The sequence below is a fragment of the Protopterus annectens genome, chromosome 2.part1 (assembly GCF_019279795.1).
Source record: "Protopterus annectens isolate FY-2018-M chromosome 2.part1, PAN1.0, whole genome shotgun sequence".
In the NCBI taxonomy this organism is placed as follows: Eukaryota; Metazoa; Chordata; order Ceratodontiformes; family Protopteridae; genus Protopterus; species Protopterus annectens.
In genome coordinates, this window is record NC_056729.1 from 1,701,081,510 (window position 1) to 1,701,096,945 (window position 15,436).

At 38.1% G+C, this 15,436-nt stretch overlaps 1 protein-coding gene across 1 annotated transcript in view; it reads left to right on the forward strand.

Annotated features, from left to right (window-relative positions):
- Positions 1-15,436, forward strand: part of KIF1B (kinesin family member 1B) — a gene marked incomplete in the record, with an annotated part of 2,363,676 nt that overhangs the window by 1,338,916 nt on the left and 1,009,324 nt on the right. Inside the window, 1 exon segment of the mRNA XM_044063146.1 lies at positions 11,076-11,213. Within this exon segment, the coding sequence (XP_043919081.1) occupies positions 11,076-11,213 (138 nt within the window).

Sequence of the window (15,436 nt, forward strand, 5' to 3'; positions counted from 1 at the left end):
TCATTGCACTCCCAGAAAATATGTTCCGAATTACCTCTTTCTTCCCCATCACACTTCCGTTTGCTATCTACCTGAGGAAAAATTATCTGGGGTCTACTTGGGATCTAAAATTATCTATGTAAACATTTCCAAGAAAAAATCCTAAATCTTCTAGATTGTGTTACATATTTGGGAGACAAACATATTTCCCCCATTGTTTGTTTGTGAATTGTTTATCCATTCTGTCTTCCCAATCCTTTCTAACCTTCACTGATTGACTCTTATAGTTATCATGCAATTTTTTTATACGCTGTACTAATTATCTCTTTTTAACAGCAGCTTCAGTTCTGTATTCTACTAAAAACTTTACCAGTGCTGGTCTTTCATTGAGGACTCCTCTATTTCTTTCTCTCTGCCTGTTCTCTGATATCAATCCTTGATAGGGAAGGCAATCTGTAACCTGCATTCCAAATAAATTTGTGGCATCTTCCTTTCTATTACCTTCTCCTCTGTAGTTATTTGCTCCCATTACCTTGGTTCTTTTGCCAGTTTTCTCCAGTAAATTCCAGCCCCCTCTTGCCTGTTGTCTGTGTCCATAATTACAGTCATTCCTATTGGTAGCATCTCCTTTTACATTCCTGTGTTGGCATAGTTCTTAGAATACTTTCTGCTACTTTATGAATGTAGTATTCTGTATAGTTATTGCTATTCTCCTTAAAGGTCTGCATCTAAAATCCCAGTCTCCTTGTTTTTTGAGCTTCCATCATGTTTTGATCATTATCCCTTTCCACTTTGAATTTAAGTCTCTGGTTGTGCTGTGTATAGGAGCCTTAACTGTGTGGCTCTGAAATACCCCGTCAGATCGGGTAATCCCACTCCGCCTTGTTTTATTGGAAGAATTGGCTTATCCTAGTTGATTCTTGCTGTCTTCCCCTCCCAGATAAAATCCTTCAGCTTTTTATTAATTGTTGTCCACAACTTCTTTTATGGTTAATAAAAATGTGCCTGACCTTTGTATAAGACTAAAAGGACTAAAAATATTTTAACTGCTTGTAGCTTATTATCCATTCCCCTGTAACTGAGCTTCCAATTTCTCAGTTTTTATGTTATCTTTTGTTTAGTCTCTTCCACATATCCTTACCTCCCACACCAGAATCCTTTTTAATCCATACTTCTAAATACTTCATTTTATTATGTCCCCATAAATATGGATATTGCTGAACCAATTCATGTGTGGGTACCTAATTTGCCTCTATTGCTTTTATTTTTAGCTTCATTCATTTTGTATCACGAGAAGATCTGAAACAGTCTCAAAATGTTCCACAACACTGTAATGTTCTTTTCTGGTTTTATCATTTGTAAAGTAATATCTGCAAATAGAGACAGCTTTTCTTGACTACCATATATAGAGGGAATTTTTAAAATCTGCAAACTCATTATACTCCCCAAAACATGTTTCCAGTTACCTCTTTGTTCTCCATCACAAATTAAATATTTGCTATCTACTTGAGGAAAATGAGTCATACATATGTCTTCCCTTGTCATTTTTTTTCAGTCTCTCTTCCAAATCTTTTCTAACCTCGTGTGATTAATTTTTATAGTTAGTTTTTTATGTGCCCTATTAATTATCCTCTTTTTAACAGCAGGTTCTGTTGTAGATTCAACTAAAAATACTATCCGACCAGGTCTTTCACTTTAGACTCGCCTATCCCTTTCTCTTTGCCTATACTCCGATATCAATCCCTGATAGGAAAGGTAGTCTCTAATCTACATTCCAAACTTCTTGGACTGTAGCTATTTGCTTCCAAAACCTTGGCACCTTAGCGAGTTTTCTCCAGTAAATTCCAGCCACCTGTTGTCCATTTTTTTTATCCTTACTTGCAAGCAGCTCTATTTGCAAAATCGTCTTCCTCTATTCCCATGTTATCTTAGTTCTTAGAATACTTTCTCCAACATTATGAATATAATCTGAATGATCATTATTATTCTGTGTAAGAACTGCATCCAAAATCCGACTCTCTCCTTACTTCTTGGGACCCCCCACGCCCCCACCACTTCATCATCATTTCCACTTTGAATTATAACTTGCTTCTTGTGTTATGTATATGAGCCTTAACTGTGTAGCTTTAAATTATCCCTTCAAATCAGGTAATCCTAAACCACTATGCTTTGTTGGGGGATCAACTTACCCACTTAACTCTTTCCCTCTTTCCCTCCCAGATAAATTCCTTCGATGCTTTATTAATTATTGATGACAGCTTCTCCTCTGACCTGTATATAAAACTACAGTGACTAAAAACATTTTCACTACTAATACTTCTATTGCTGCCCTCATAACGTTGCAGCTTACCCAGAAAAATGCTTTCTCTACATCAAGACTCACCACAACAGCTGTATTTTCTTACATTCTGTTTCCTCTAGATCATCACTCTGAATCATCATTGTTCCATTAATGTTTTTAAATGTTTGTATCCCCTCCAGGAAAAAAAAAGTATGATCCATGTCTATCCATTTTGGCAACACCTTTGCCATTCTTTTAGCTATTGTAGATATAAACACTTTATAATCATGGTTAAAATTGAAATGGACCTATATGTAGCTGGATCTGATGGTACTTTACCATCTTTTGGTAGCTCAGCCACCACAGCTTTATTCCAGGATGTTGGTGTTTCCCCTTCTTTTAAAATACTGTTAAACAATGCCTTCTTCCCTCCTATCTTCCAAGCTTTCACCAGAATACCATCTAATTCTGGAGACTTTCTTGCAGACTGGTTATAAGTGACCATTTTTATCTCATCTCTCCGTCTTAATTGTTACTTGTTGAGCCTCATCTACCTCTAACCTTGGCATGTTTAAGTCTTCCATAAATGTTTTCACTTGTGCTATTTTTTGATTTACCCACTCCTCTACTTTATACAAATTTTCATAATATTTCTGAAATATCTTTTAATATCTCTATAGAATCTCTTGATGTTTTTCTTGTCATAGACTCCCTAAGTATGGCAACAGCCCTCTCTACTTTCTGTTGCCTAAGTCATTTTGCCAAATGTTTGTGTGCTCTGGAGTTATCAAAAAATAGCTGCTTAATAGCAGTATTTCTAAACGTATACTTTCTTTTTCTTTCGGCTGTTCCCATTAGGGGTCACTACAGCGGATCATCTGTTTCCATTTCTTCCTGTCCTCTGCATCTTGCTCTGTCACACCATCCACCTGCATGTCCTCTCTCACCACATCCATAAACCTTATCTTAGGCCTTCCTCTTTTCCTCTTACCTGGCAGCTTTATCCTTAGCATCCTTTTCCCAATATACCCAGCATCCCTCCTCAGCACATGTCCAAACCAACACAATCTCGCCTCTCTGGCTTTATCTCCAAACCATCCAACCTGTGCTGACCCTCTAATATACTGATTCCTAATCCTGTCCATCCTTGTCACACCCAGTGCAAATCTTAACATCTTTAACTCTGTCGTATCCAGCTCTGACTCCTGCCTTTTTGTCAGTGCCACTGTCTCCAACCCATATAACGTAGCTGGTCACACTACCCTCTTGTAGACCTTCCCTTTCACTCTTACTGGTACTTGTCTGTCACAAATCACTCCTGACACTCTTCTCCACCCACTCCACCCTGCCTGTACTCTCCTTCACCGCTGTTCCACACTCATCATTATATCCCAAGTATTTAAACTCATCCACCTTCGCCACCTCTACTCCCTAAATCCTCACCATTTCTCTATCCTCCCTCTCATTTACACACATATATTTTGTCTTAGTCCTGCTGACCTTCATTCCTCTCCTCTGTAGAGCATATCTCCAACTCTCCAGGGTCTCCTCAACCTGTTCCTTACTCTCACTACATATTCAAATACACCCATAGATTCTTTTTAGCACTCTGCATTTGTTCTTTCTCTTGTTCTCTGAGATGATCTTATTTTGCAGTACTTTAACCTTTGTCAACATTTCTAATTAAGTCCTTCTACTTTGTAACCACATCTTTCTCTTATTTCTACCCAGTTTTTAAATTTCATTTTCATTTTATCACACTCACTAACAATCCCTGTTGAAGAAATTTCTATCTTCTCTGTTAATGTGACTTTTCTTGTTGAGAATAGATGCCTTGCAACAGCTGATTTGCTTACTCAGGGACCCCTTTACAACAAGGAATCTGTTGCTAGATATGGACATGGGTAAGAAAAAGAGATAAGGTATGGCGCAATGTTTATGCAAAAGAGAAAGTAAAACTAATCAATATAAAAAGCAACACTAAAGGTATTTAATGGAAATACAGGCAAAGGCACCCAGATGTAAAATTTCACAATACAAAAACAAAAAAACAAAGGGAGAAAGTAGAAAAGAGGATTAGTAAGAAAGACATTGAACCAACAGAAACTGAAATGCTGGATTATTTGCGAAGTGAAGGATTTAGTGTAGAAAATCCAGCATAGGTAATATTTGATGGAATATTGATTCCCAAGATTAAGGAGAAAACAGATGGCTTGTGCAGCATCTAAAAAACTGCCACTTTAGGGATGCTCTGGAGCCTTCTGTAGGAGACCAGTAGAAAGTTCAGTTGAAGTTGCAGAGCAAGAGAAGTAGTAAACAGTGACTCAGGCAATGTTGCAAAGTGGTGGGCCAGTAAGTTCCCATATGAAGAAGCAGCAGTAAAGCAAGGTGCATCCGAAGAGGATATGCCACAGGAAGATGTTCTGGAAGTTTATGTAGAATACAAAATTAACAAAAAACTAGGTACTCTCTACAGATGTAAAAACTTCCTAACCAGCAACAGTAAAGTTACCCTAGCTCGTACCCATCTTCTCTCTACCTTAGTGTATGTTTCTCCTGTCCTAATTAATCGAAACGAGTGATTTAAACAAGCTATCAGTATAGCAAAATTCACCACAAACTCCTCCTACCGCACCCACCTCTGTCAGGCCCTTAAACAGCTTTCCTAGCTTGAACTCACTAACACTTTAGCACTAAATCAACAACTTCTAGCTCAGCAAATACTGTACCAACCTGACAGAATTCCAGTCTTACAAGACCTGCTCATACTCTACTCCAATATCTGAGAACTTAGATCCACTAACAAGGCACTAATCGCAATCACCAAAAGCCATTACAGCTCTGGTGACTCCCTGTATTCTAGCAACATTGCCAGGACTTGGAACTCCCTACCACTACAAATCAGGGTGCAACCTAATAAAACCATCTTCAAAAAACAGCTCATTTCCCACCTAAAACAACTCCTGGACATGCAACTGCCTAGCACCTGGCTGACATATTCTAACTCCTTTCCCCTACACACTATCCAACCTCTTTAAAACTCCCACAGATGCACTATATATTATCACACATTCTTACCAACTCACTGTCACCTACTCCCCACTGCTCCATCTATACCCACAAACACTCCCCTAGACTAAGTTAAAAGCTTTTCCTTAAAGTGTCACTGCACCTCATATGAACTTGTCTATATTCTCCTCCTTTTTTAGTTTTCCCTTTCTTGTCTTATCTTCAGTACATCATCAAGATGATCTCTACTAAGCATACTGTATGAACAACAATCAAATGTTACCACCTGCTATACTTTGAATTGTATGTCTAAACCACTATGCTTATAAAAATATCTTATGCAATCGTATGTTATTGCCTGCTATATTTTTATAATTGAATGTGTAAATATCTTATGTATAGTATGTTAGCAATTGTTCTGGATTTTTTCTCCCCAGGCCTCCACTGAACATGGACAGCTCTGTCCAGTCGGACCTTCCCGGTAAACAAATGTAAAATAAAATAAATAAATAAAAATACTGACAGGGAATAGAAAGCAAAGTAGGTGCCGTCAGTCTAGTAGAAAACGATCTATGAGAAGAGCTGCTTCATTTCTAGAGATGGATAGACATAGTAAGTTTGACGAAAGAAATAGATTACAAAATGTAAGTAAGACAAAAAATGTTAGAAGTTTGGTAAAGCAGATGAATACAGTAGTTGGTATTATTAAGAAAAATTGTTGTGATATAACAGAAATAAATGGGATATATTACTGTGTAGCTAAATTAATAATAGTCATACCACAAAAAAACATAAAGCAATAAGGGAAAGGAAGGGGAGAAACAAAATGACACCATGGAAGCATTAAGAAAACGGCTAAGCAATTAAGATATGAAGTATTACTGTTAGAAAAATATAGACTAGGGGAACAGATCTCACAGAAAACTTTGAAAGATAGATGTGTTAAAAGCAAAACAGACCAGGATCTATTATACACTATTGCATATAATAAACTAAAAATATCAGTGCGCGCAGAAAAACTTAGAAAATATGCAAGTAAATGTAAAGGAAAAATACAAAATTAGCAATTCACCAGTGATCCAAAAAATGTTGTTGAGAACACAGAAACAAAGCAAAAGGAGTAGAAACACCACCCAAAAAAGGTAAAATATACACATTTTGGAGAAATATTTATGTAGACCCTGTGGGACATCATAAAGAACGGGCTCCTTCAGTAAACCTTGACAGAGTTATTTTTTGGAAGTTAGTCTGTTGTAGGGAGGAGATTTTTTTAGGAGGTGGTGGAGTGTTCAAAATGCTGGCTGCATTGTAAGATTTATGTTCGGTCACCAACTGCTCATCACATCCCGTCCCATCTGTCTGTGACTTGAGTATATCAGTCAGGGTTTACACAAACAGAATAATTGTTTTCTGCTTAGTGTGGAGAGTGCAGTGGAAGACCCCCTGTACCCACTTTATTAAGTTTAGTAAGTGTTGAATTTGCAGTAGTTTTTGTAGAAAGGTGGACTTTGAAACCAGACTGAGGCATAATGTTCTATATCCAACTGTACGCTCGATTAGGTTACCCCCCCCCCCCCCCGTAATGGTTGTTATATTTTAGAACTTGTGTGAGTCGTAGTATTGAGTGAAGTGTATCAGCAGGAGTACACTCTCTTACTAGTGTCTGTAAACTTGGGCAGGTGATATGAAGAACATTGAGAGACTGTGTTGAGATATATGGACTTTTATAATAAAGCCTGGCCAGTTTAGGGCTTGGCTGTGCAGTTGAGTATGGAGAAGTGTGGTTGTAGTAGGGGGTTTATTGTAGATGTTACATGTTTACCAGGAGTTTAGAATAGACTACTTTGGGAATCGAGGGCTGCTGTAGCATTACTGACCAGGTATTGTTTATTCCTGTGCAATGTTTCTAGCACTTTCTTTTTTTTTTTAATTTTTTATTATTTGTCAAGCTGATAACCAGGTTAGTGAGCTAGTCCACTGACACTTTTCCCTCACAACCGGGGTGCAAGTGTACAATAAGAAGGTACAGTGTGGTAATAAGTATCCAACCAGAGGCAGTTTGAGCTTACATAAAAAGCACACACAAATAAAATATAGCAAAATGTTGCATACACATGACTGATCCAGTGAGAAGTGGTAGTGATTATATATAGAGTAAAGGGGTAAGAGTAATATTTTTCAGATCAGAATGTTATAGCAGAGTATTTATACAATGTTCAGTTTTCTTCACTTAAAAAATGCACAGTTAGGTGTAATAAATTTTAGACAATATTATAAACTCTTAGCAGCTAGCCAGTATCGAGAAAGCAAGTACACAGATTAATTTTGCAAATGTTGTCTGAGTGATGACAGAGTTTGTGTTTTTTTAATACAACAGATAGTTGGTTTTGCTCTTTAATTTCTCAAAGTCTTTTGGGTTTCTAATACCATGACGGGAATGGACCCCAATCCTAAGTCAAAGTAAGATTAAAGTTCATGAAATTAGTATTGTTTCAATCTTTGATGTTAGCTTCATCTATAGTTCATATGGAGTTACATGCATTAGTAACATGTCTAAGTACCCCTCTAATTCATAAGACCCATTGCTCCTACTTCTATTGGAACTGTCTGGGTACCCTTCTTCCACATTTTCTTCATTTCTGCCTGTAAATCCTGGTATTTTATGACTCTCTCTCTCTCTGCGTAAGACACTGTAATCACTGGGTGTAGCAATTTCGATGATCAACACTATTTTTCATCTTTTCCTGGACTACTGTATCTGGTTTTCTTGCGTCTGTTTTTTGAACTGTTGGTAATGGGTGAGCCCATGTGATGTAAACTTTATCATTTTCTAAAATGCTTTGTGACTCATGTTTCCAATGCTTCTAAGCTGCTGCAATATTATAATGTTTGCACAATCCCCAGTGAACAGTCTTGGACACATTATTATACCTTTCGGTATACCGTCCTTCTGCCATTAGTGTATCACACCCAACAAAAAAATCTGCTACTGTTTCCAGTTCTGTTTTACAAAACCCGCATTTGTCTGTTTCTCCCATATGTTCAGTGGACTTTGTGAACCAGCGTGTACATAGTCCACTATTCTGGGCCCACCAGTATTAACCTTTCATTGGTTCCATAAGGCTGGTCCTATCTTAGGGAAGGCTTTTTCTTCAATGGCAAATTTAAAATTAGGCCTGAGTAGTGTGAGTGAAGTTTCTTGGTGGCTTCTAAGAGGGTAGCTTAGCTCCCTTATTTGTAGTAGACTTTTAAGTAGGGGACAGACAAGTGTTTTTTTTTTTTTAATTTTAAACAAGAGAATATCTAGTAGGTAGGTGGCTCTTCTAGTAATGAATAGCCAGTTTTTCTTATAGTATAGGATATGATAGTGGCACTTACTGTCTGCAAAGAAGGCAAATCTTAACCATTTTATTGTCAGCTACTTGAAGTTTTTGGACCTTGTATGTAGAGTGAACGGCTATCAGGGGTAGGACATACTCATTCTTACGTATGAGGGCATTTTTGTGAAAGGTCATTCTAGCTACTGGTAAGAGAAGATGTGAAAGTCTGGAATACAATTTTAATTGTGAGAATACTTTGGTAATAACACAATCTGAATGATTATTGATGTTTCATGAGGAGTCCATTGTATTTCTTGCTGTCTAAAATTAAGGCTAATATCACCTTTTAAGTTCTGTTTATATGTATTGCATTTAGAGATGCTAATTTTTTGGTGGTAGATAACTGCATGCCATTTGTTTTGGTACTGCTAATTTGGAGTTTATTTTTATAGATTATATGAGTAAGTCTGTAAATTGAGTCTGTGCTCTTTGAGGAAGGCAGTTAATGATTTTGCTGGCTAGAAGTAGTAGAATGCCGTCTGCATAGGCAGATACCTTGTGGTTGGATAAATTTAGAGCAATTTCACTGAGAAATAGAAAGAATAGAAGGGGACCCAAGACTGAGCCCTGAGGTACTTCAGTATTAAGTATTATCCTTTCAGATAGCATGTTATTGCAGACTGGAAGTGTTCTATCCTGCAGATATTTTTTTTAACCAACGTAGTGCATTTTCTTCAAAATAAAGCATTTAAGGTTTCTCAAGTATAAGGTTATGGTGTTCATTGTCTTGAAAGCCAGAATCATATCACACACACCAGCGCAGTAATGTAATCTTCACCGATGTTACTATGGATACAATCAGTGGCATAAAGTTAGTGTGCTAAATGCATTTCTGAAACCATGTTGATCACAAATAAGACCATAATTGCCAGTGTTTAAATAACTGTTGGTATGTTCGATTTTTTCGAATGTCTTTGTAATAGGACAAAGATTTTGAGATTAGCCTATAATATTTAGGAGTGGAGTGTGAGTGGACTTTGGTTAAGGAATATTGACTGAATGCTTAAATACTGGAGGAGCTGTACCAGAATTTAATGATAAAATTGAAGGTATGTGTGAGGGGGTTTAGCAATCTTAGCTGATAATTTTAGGAACCTAGGATGTAGTTTTCTGAATTTATCACTTTTTTGTCTATTTGAGAATAAAGATTTAGTTTGCTTTGCATTTGTAGCAGTAAAATTATCATGATATTATAGTTAGGCAATGGATAGAGTTGGGGAGGGGCACAGTTATTTTGAAGAGGTGGGTGTGGAAAGGAGTTGATAATTTCTTTTATGATTGTGATCATATAAATTTCAGTAATAATTGACAAAGATATTTGGTTTGGATTTTGATTATTTGTGACTCTTTCAGAGTCTGTAAAGTTACCTTATAGGCGTTTGATCTTTTTCCCATAAAGAATTCGGTCTTGATATAAGGGTGTTCTGTCTTTGGGTGAGGTATAAGGTTAGTGGCAGTTCTGTCTGCCTTTCTTAATGCAACAAATTGTTTATGGAGTTTTTGATAACTGGGATCCTTTTTTGAGGCATTCCTTGTTTTTTTTTATCTCTATTACTTGATTTTTTTTTGTTTGTTTAATGTAATTTGTCCCCTAAGTTGTGGTAATTGAGTCTAGCTTATGCTTATCAAACTTTACGTCCTAAGAGAGTAATATGTCAAGATGTTTTGTTTGTACTTACTATTTCAGTTGATGTTTTATCAAGAGTGGAAATGTTCAGCCACTCTGTGGCATGGAGGGATAAAGTACTGACTTCATCACAGTCAGCTAGAGCTCAACTAGCATTCATATGCCTGTAGATGCTGTTGGGGGAGGATGGGAGTGAGTGGACATGGCTGGCTCGCCCATTCTGGGGAAGAGAGAGGTTGGCTGTAACTGATCAGATAATTAACAGCTAGTGGAAATATCACCCAGTGGAGTTCAGAGCTGGCTGAGCTTAAGCTACCATATTTCATTCACAGTTAAGTGGCCAGAAGGAAACTAGCATGCTGATGCTTGCTTCCCCTTTAGATTTAGCACTTATGAGCTTTGAGGAGCAGCAGAGTAGGGCGAGGGTGGACCAATCTCCCCTCCCCCAGGACGAGTGAGCTGGCTTGCCACATAATCCCAACTCTTCCTGAGGAATGGAGGGCTGATGAAGGTACCTGGATAGGACTGAATTGACTGTAGGGGTCTTGCCTATTCTGGATATACCCATTACCCTTTTGCCAAAATGAATGGGCCAGTTTGCTGAAGACAGAGGAGCCTTTGGTCAATGTCCAGAGGGGATCACCCCCAAAAAAGTGCAAATGTTTAGCAGTTTGTTTGTATAATGAATGTTTCTGGGTAGCTTGAAGTGCACACATATAATATGAGCTTTGCTGTACACTTCTGAGTGACCTTTCTGTGGTATTCTGTACCTCTGAATGTATTTATTAATTTTAAATAGGCAAAGGCTTGACCAAATGAGAGAGATGTATGATAGAGCAGGAGAAATGGCATCTGGTACCCAGGAAGAAGGTGATAACGTAATGACTGGCAATGATCCTTTCTACGACCGCTTCCACTGGTTTAAACTTGTTGGAAGGTAAGTATTCCTCATTCATCTGTCAGACCTTTCAGTGACACTTGTAGGGCAGTCCATGATGCTCCTGGGCAGTGAATGCATTTATATCTGTTTTTATGAGATTTTTCTGTTGCCATTGTGAATTATTGCTTAAGAAATAGAAATGATAAAAAAGTGTTAGTGATGTGTAACATGAGCAAACAAATGTATAGCACATTCATATACCGAGAATTTGGCACATCTTTGTATTGACAGTGGATTTGTTACATGTGCTATAAATGTGTTTTTATCAGTGTTGGTAGTAGTAATAATGCATACATAATTAAAATTTTCTTCTGTGTGGAGTTTATTCAAGGTTGAAAAGGAAATGTGAACATTAGCATTTCCAGATTTATGGTAAACATGTTAAGGAACACTGGCTATAGTGGAACCCTTTTACCATATAGCTTATGTTTTGCTCTTCTGTTCTTTCCTGCCACACACCTTGGGAAATACGTAATATATTCATGCAAGTATTCTGAAAATGCTGCATGCCATAGTGCAGCTGACTTGTTTAACTTTGTGACACGTATGTTGCAGCTGAGTAAAATCTGCTAAAGAAAACTATGACAGCCACCTGTGATAGGATTATCATTTACTTGCTGTAGGCATAAAATGTGTCATGATGAAGTGATGACCAGCAGTGTTGCGTAAGCTAAGAAAGTGGGAGGGGTCTCCTTGTAATATTTAAACATTCAAGCTGCACTTGGTTTATCTGTTTCTGTGTGCTTCACTGTTGCACCGCGCAGTTGGTGTTGAGAAAAAAAAAATGATATTGCACAGTGACACAGGTTTGTTCATACTGCTGAATATATTCACTTGGAATGTTTGTTTCATCAGGTCACACCTTTGGACATCAGAAGAGTGGAATTTCATATCTTTCTTTGCTTACCTGTGTGGGGCTAACCCTGCATATGTCTACATGCCACTGTTGTCTACCTTATGTAGATAGCTGTGACCCTTCCATCTCTTCGCTTCCTTTATACTTGATTTTATAAAACAAAAAAATATTGAATGCTGTTTAGGGTTTCTAGTTTTGTATAGACCAGCTGTGTAACATTTCATGTACTGTGGATAGGATATTTCCCTCTTGCGTTTTTGGCACTCCTGATACACTTCTCCCATTCAGTGCACCAGCCTTCTTGTGTATTTTTGTGATGATTTTAATGTACACAACCAGTGAATGGGTCTTCTTTGACTTGTAGCTTTTTTTATTGCTTCTTCTTTCTAGGCATTTTATGGAAGCCATCTCTCTAGGAACATGTGCATCAAAGTAACCTGTTAAGCCATGTTTATTTTCAGGACTGTATAAGGTAGCTTGTTATAGTCTAGGTGTACAGTATCCACAGTAGCTTCTCGGGTATCTTATCATCAACATAATCTGTAGGATTCATCTGGAATGGGAGATTGGGTGCTGCCCTCCACAGGTGTTAAAGTAACTAGGCCTTTTTCCTTCCTTTCAGATTCTGTTATGTTCACCAGTGAGATGTGCAGTGAATCTGTACATTCCAGTTGCTTAACTACTTTCTTAACCTTGAAGGAGAACATTTTCTCTCTCTCTCCTGTAGTTTTCTGGAGGGGGGGTTGAAATTATTGCCATTGTTTACATCACTTAGTTTTAACTGAATCATTAGTGCTTGAATGTATCTGTAAATGATAATATGAGTGAATTTTGTTTTTGATGACTGAGTGCTGAAAGAATGAGAAAAGCAGTATGTTTAAGCAACAGTGTTCATAAGTTCATGCATTCATTGGTCATTACTAGCCATGCAGTTCAGTAGACCACTGGGGAGCATAGCCCAATTTCCCAATTGCCCTAGGCTACTGTCTAGTTAAATGACTTGCCCACGGTCACACGATAGGCAAGTGGAGAATGGGGAAATCAAATCCTGGACTATAAGAAGTAGCACGTTAACAGCTCATAACCTTAATCTTGTGCATTTCTGCTGTGTACATGTTGAGACCATTTATACAAAGTTGTGGTTGTACATTTTGGGTTACATGTTGGGATATGTGTCTGCTAGTGGTTGATGCACTAAGGGAAATGTCCTTATTTGCAAATATATGGCAGCATAGGACTTCATTGTAATATTAATGTGATGAGCAGTTTCGCTATAGTAGATGCATTTTCATATAGTTATTCTCACTTTATCCTTGGTGTGATTACAATTTAGCAGTGTCTGTATTAGATTTTTTGAGTTTATAATGTTAAAATGCTGAGTTTGTTCTGAGGTCAAAAATTTGAATTAAATGCCATAGTGGCAGTGAATCTGGAGCCATGACTGTGACCCAGGATATGAGTACCAAGCCCAGTTACTAGAGAATCCATTTGGTTGGTGCAATGAGCAGTTTAATGCTGACATGTCCATCCTGGTAGAGAGTGGGTTTCTTGCTTGACTGCTGCCCTCACTGTAGGCCGGGGGCTTTTGCTGATTGTGAAGGGCAACCACAGTTCAGTTTGACATCATCAGAATTCATCCTGTCAAAAAAGGCTACTATCCACGCTACATGAAAATTTGTTTCACTGAAAAAACTTAACAAAATCTGAACAAAGCATTATCTTTATGGAAGTCTAAAGTGAATACCATTTAACTTTTTTGCATGAGGACAAGTCCTGTTGCACTCCCCTATGTTGAGGGGTTTGCTTCCATACCTCCTAATATTGTTATGTAACAACTGCAAGATCGCAAATGCTTGAAGAATGATGAAAGCTTTTATTTTCTTTTTATGGGTTTTGTGATCTGTGAGGTGTTGCATATCCACTTTGGGGGATTAGTGAACAGAAATCCTACATGGGATGTGCAGTGGTTTGCCTCCCCAGCAAAACAGATTGTTTATTATAAGTTGACCTTTTGTGTATTTTTTTAAGTATTTTATTTTTAGTTTATTGATCCTTCTTTATTTTCATTAATTCAGTCACCACTAAGTACAAGATTCATCAGTAAAGGACTAGCTAATCAGAATTAAGCAGGTTGCATATTGTTGTACTTAAGTCGGCCCAGAAGCACCAACAAATGTCATGCAGCAAAGGGACATGCACATGAAATGATTTCACTGTGTACCATGCTTGGGGGGGGGACTATTTAAAGGTAAGCTGAAGGAGAAAATCTGCCATACTGTTTGAAAGATGCCTGTAGTTTGAAAAGGACCAGTGTAACGCAGCAAGTGTTGACAAATTGTCACCTTGTTTACATTGTTTGGGTTAGATGCAATCACTTCTGGTTTATTTGCGAGTAAAGAATTAAACATTGTTTTTGAATTCTTTTTTCAGGATTGTTCCCTTTCCATATATTAGTTGTTGGGTCTGTAGATGTCCTCCTGTTCACTTGCTGCAGTATTCTTTACTTGGGGATATCCCCACCAGAAGGCACTCAAAATCGGCCAGTATACAAAAGTCTTTTGCCACTGTAGGGTACATAATATGTCTGACATCGGCTGCAGTTGGGTGTAGGCCATTAAATGGATGTACCCACATACCATCCCCAGAACTTTTCTGCCGCCAGTCAGAACGCCAGCTCCAACCACAGGTCATACAGTTTCCAGTGTTTCCGACTTCTGCTTTCAGATAAGTACCCCATTGGGGAATCTCTTTTCTTGCTATTATTGTATGTCATCCAGGAAAGGTAAGTGCCAGTATGGAAGACAAATTCCACGTAAGGACAGCTGTACCCGTTGTCTTTTTTGCCTAGGCCCCAACCATGACCATATGCCATGCAGTATTTACCAGTCGTTCATTCCTAAAACCCTTAAAAGTAGGCTTTCGTCACTAGCTTTGTATTTGGAAATCCAAAACCAACTGCTAAAATTGTTAACTAAGCACATGAAGGGTTCCTTGAGGCCTGAAGCACAGCCACTAAACTGTAAGGCCAAGAAACCTCACCCTATGCCTTCAGTCTGTACCTCACCCATCTGATGTATTTCCCAAGATGCTTATTGATCCAGAGGCACCTCTGATACCGGGCATGGAGTCATGTTAATACAAAGTCCCTGAGGACTGCCAATTTCTTTTCAGGTGCCCAGATGCAGACCTAGCAGTCGTCAGTGTTGATACTGACAAGCCTTCTAGGATGCTGCCTTCTAACTCACTACTCCCTTCGGACAAGGAGAGTAGAACCATGGAAAGGCTAGGGAAAAAGGTGTACACTTCAGCCACTTAGTTTTTCAGAGCCGTCAACTACCTGACATATTTATTTATTTATTATTTA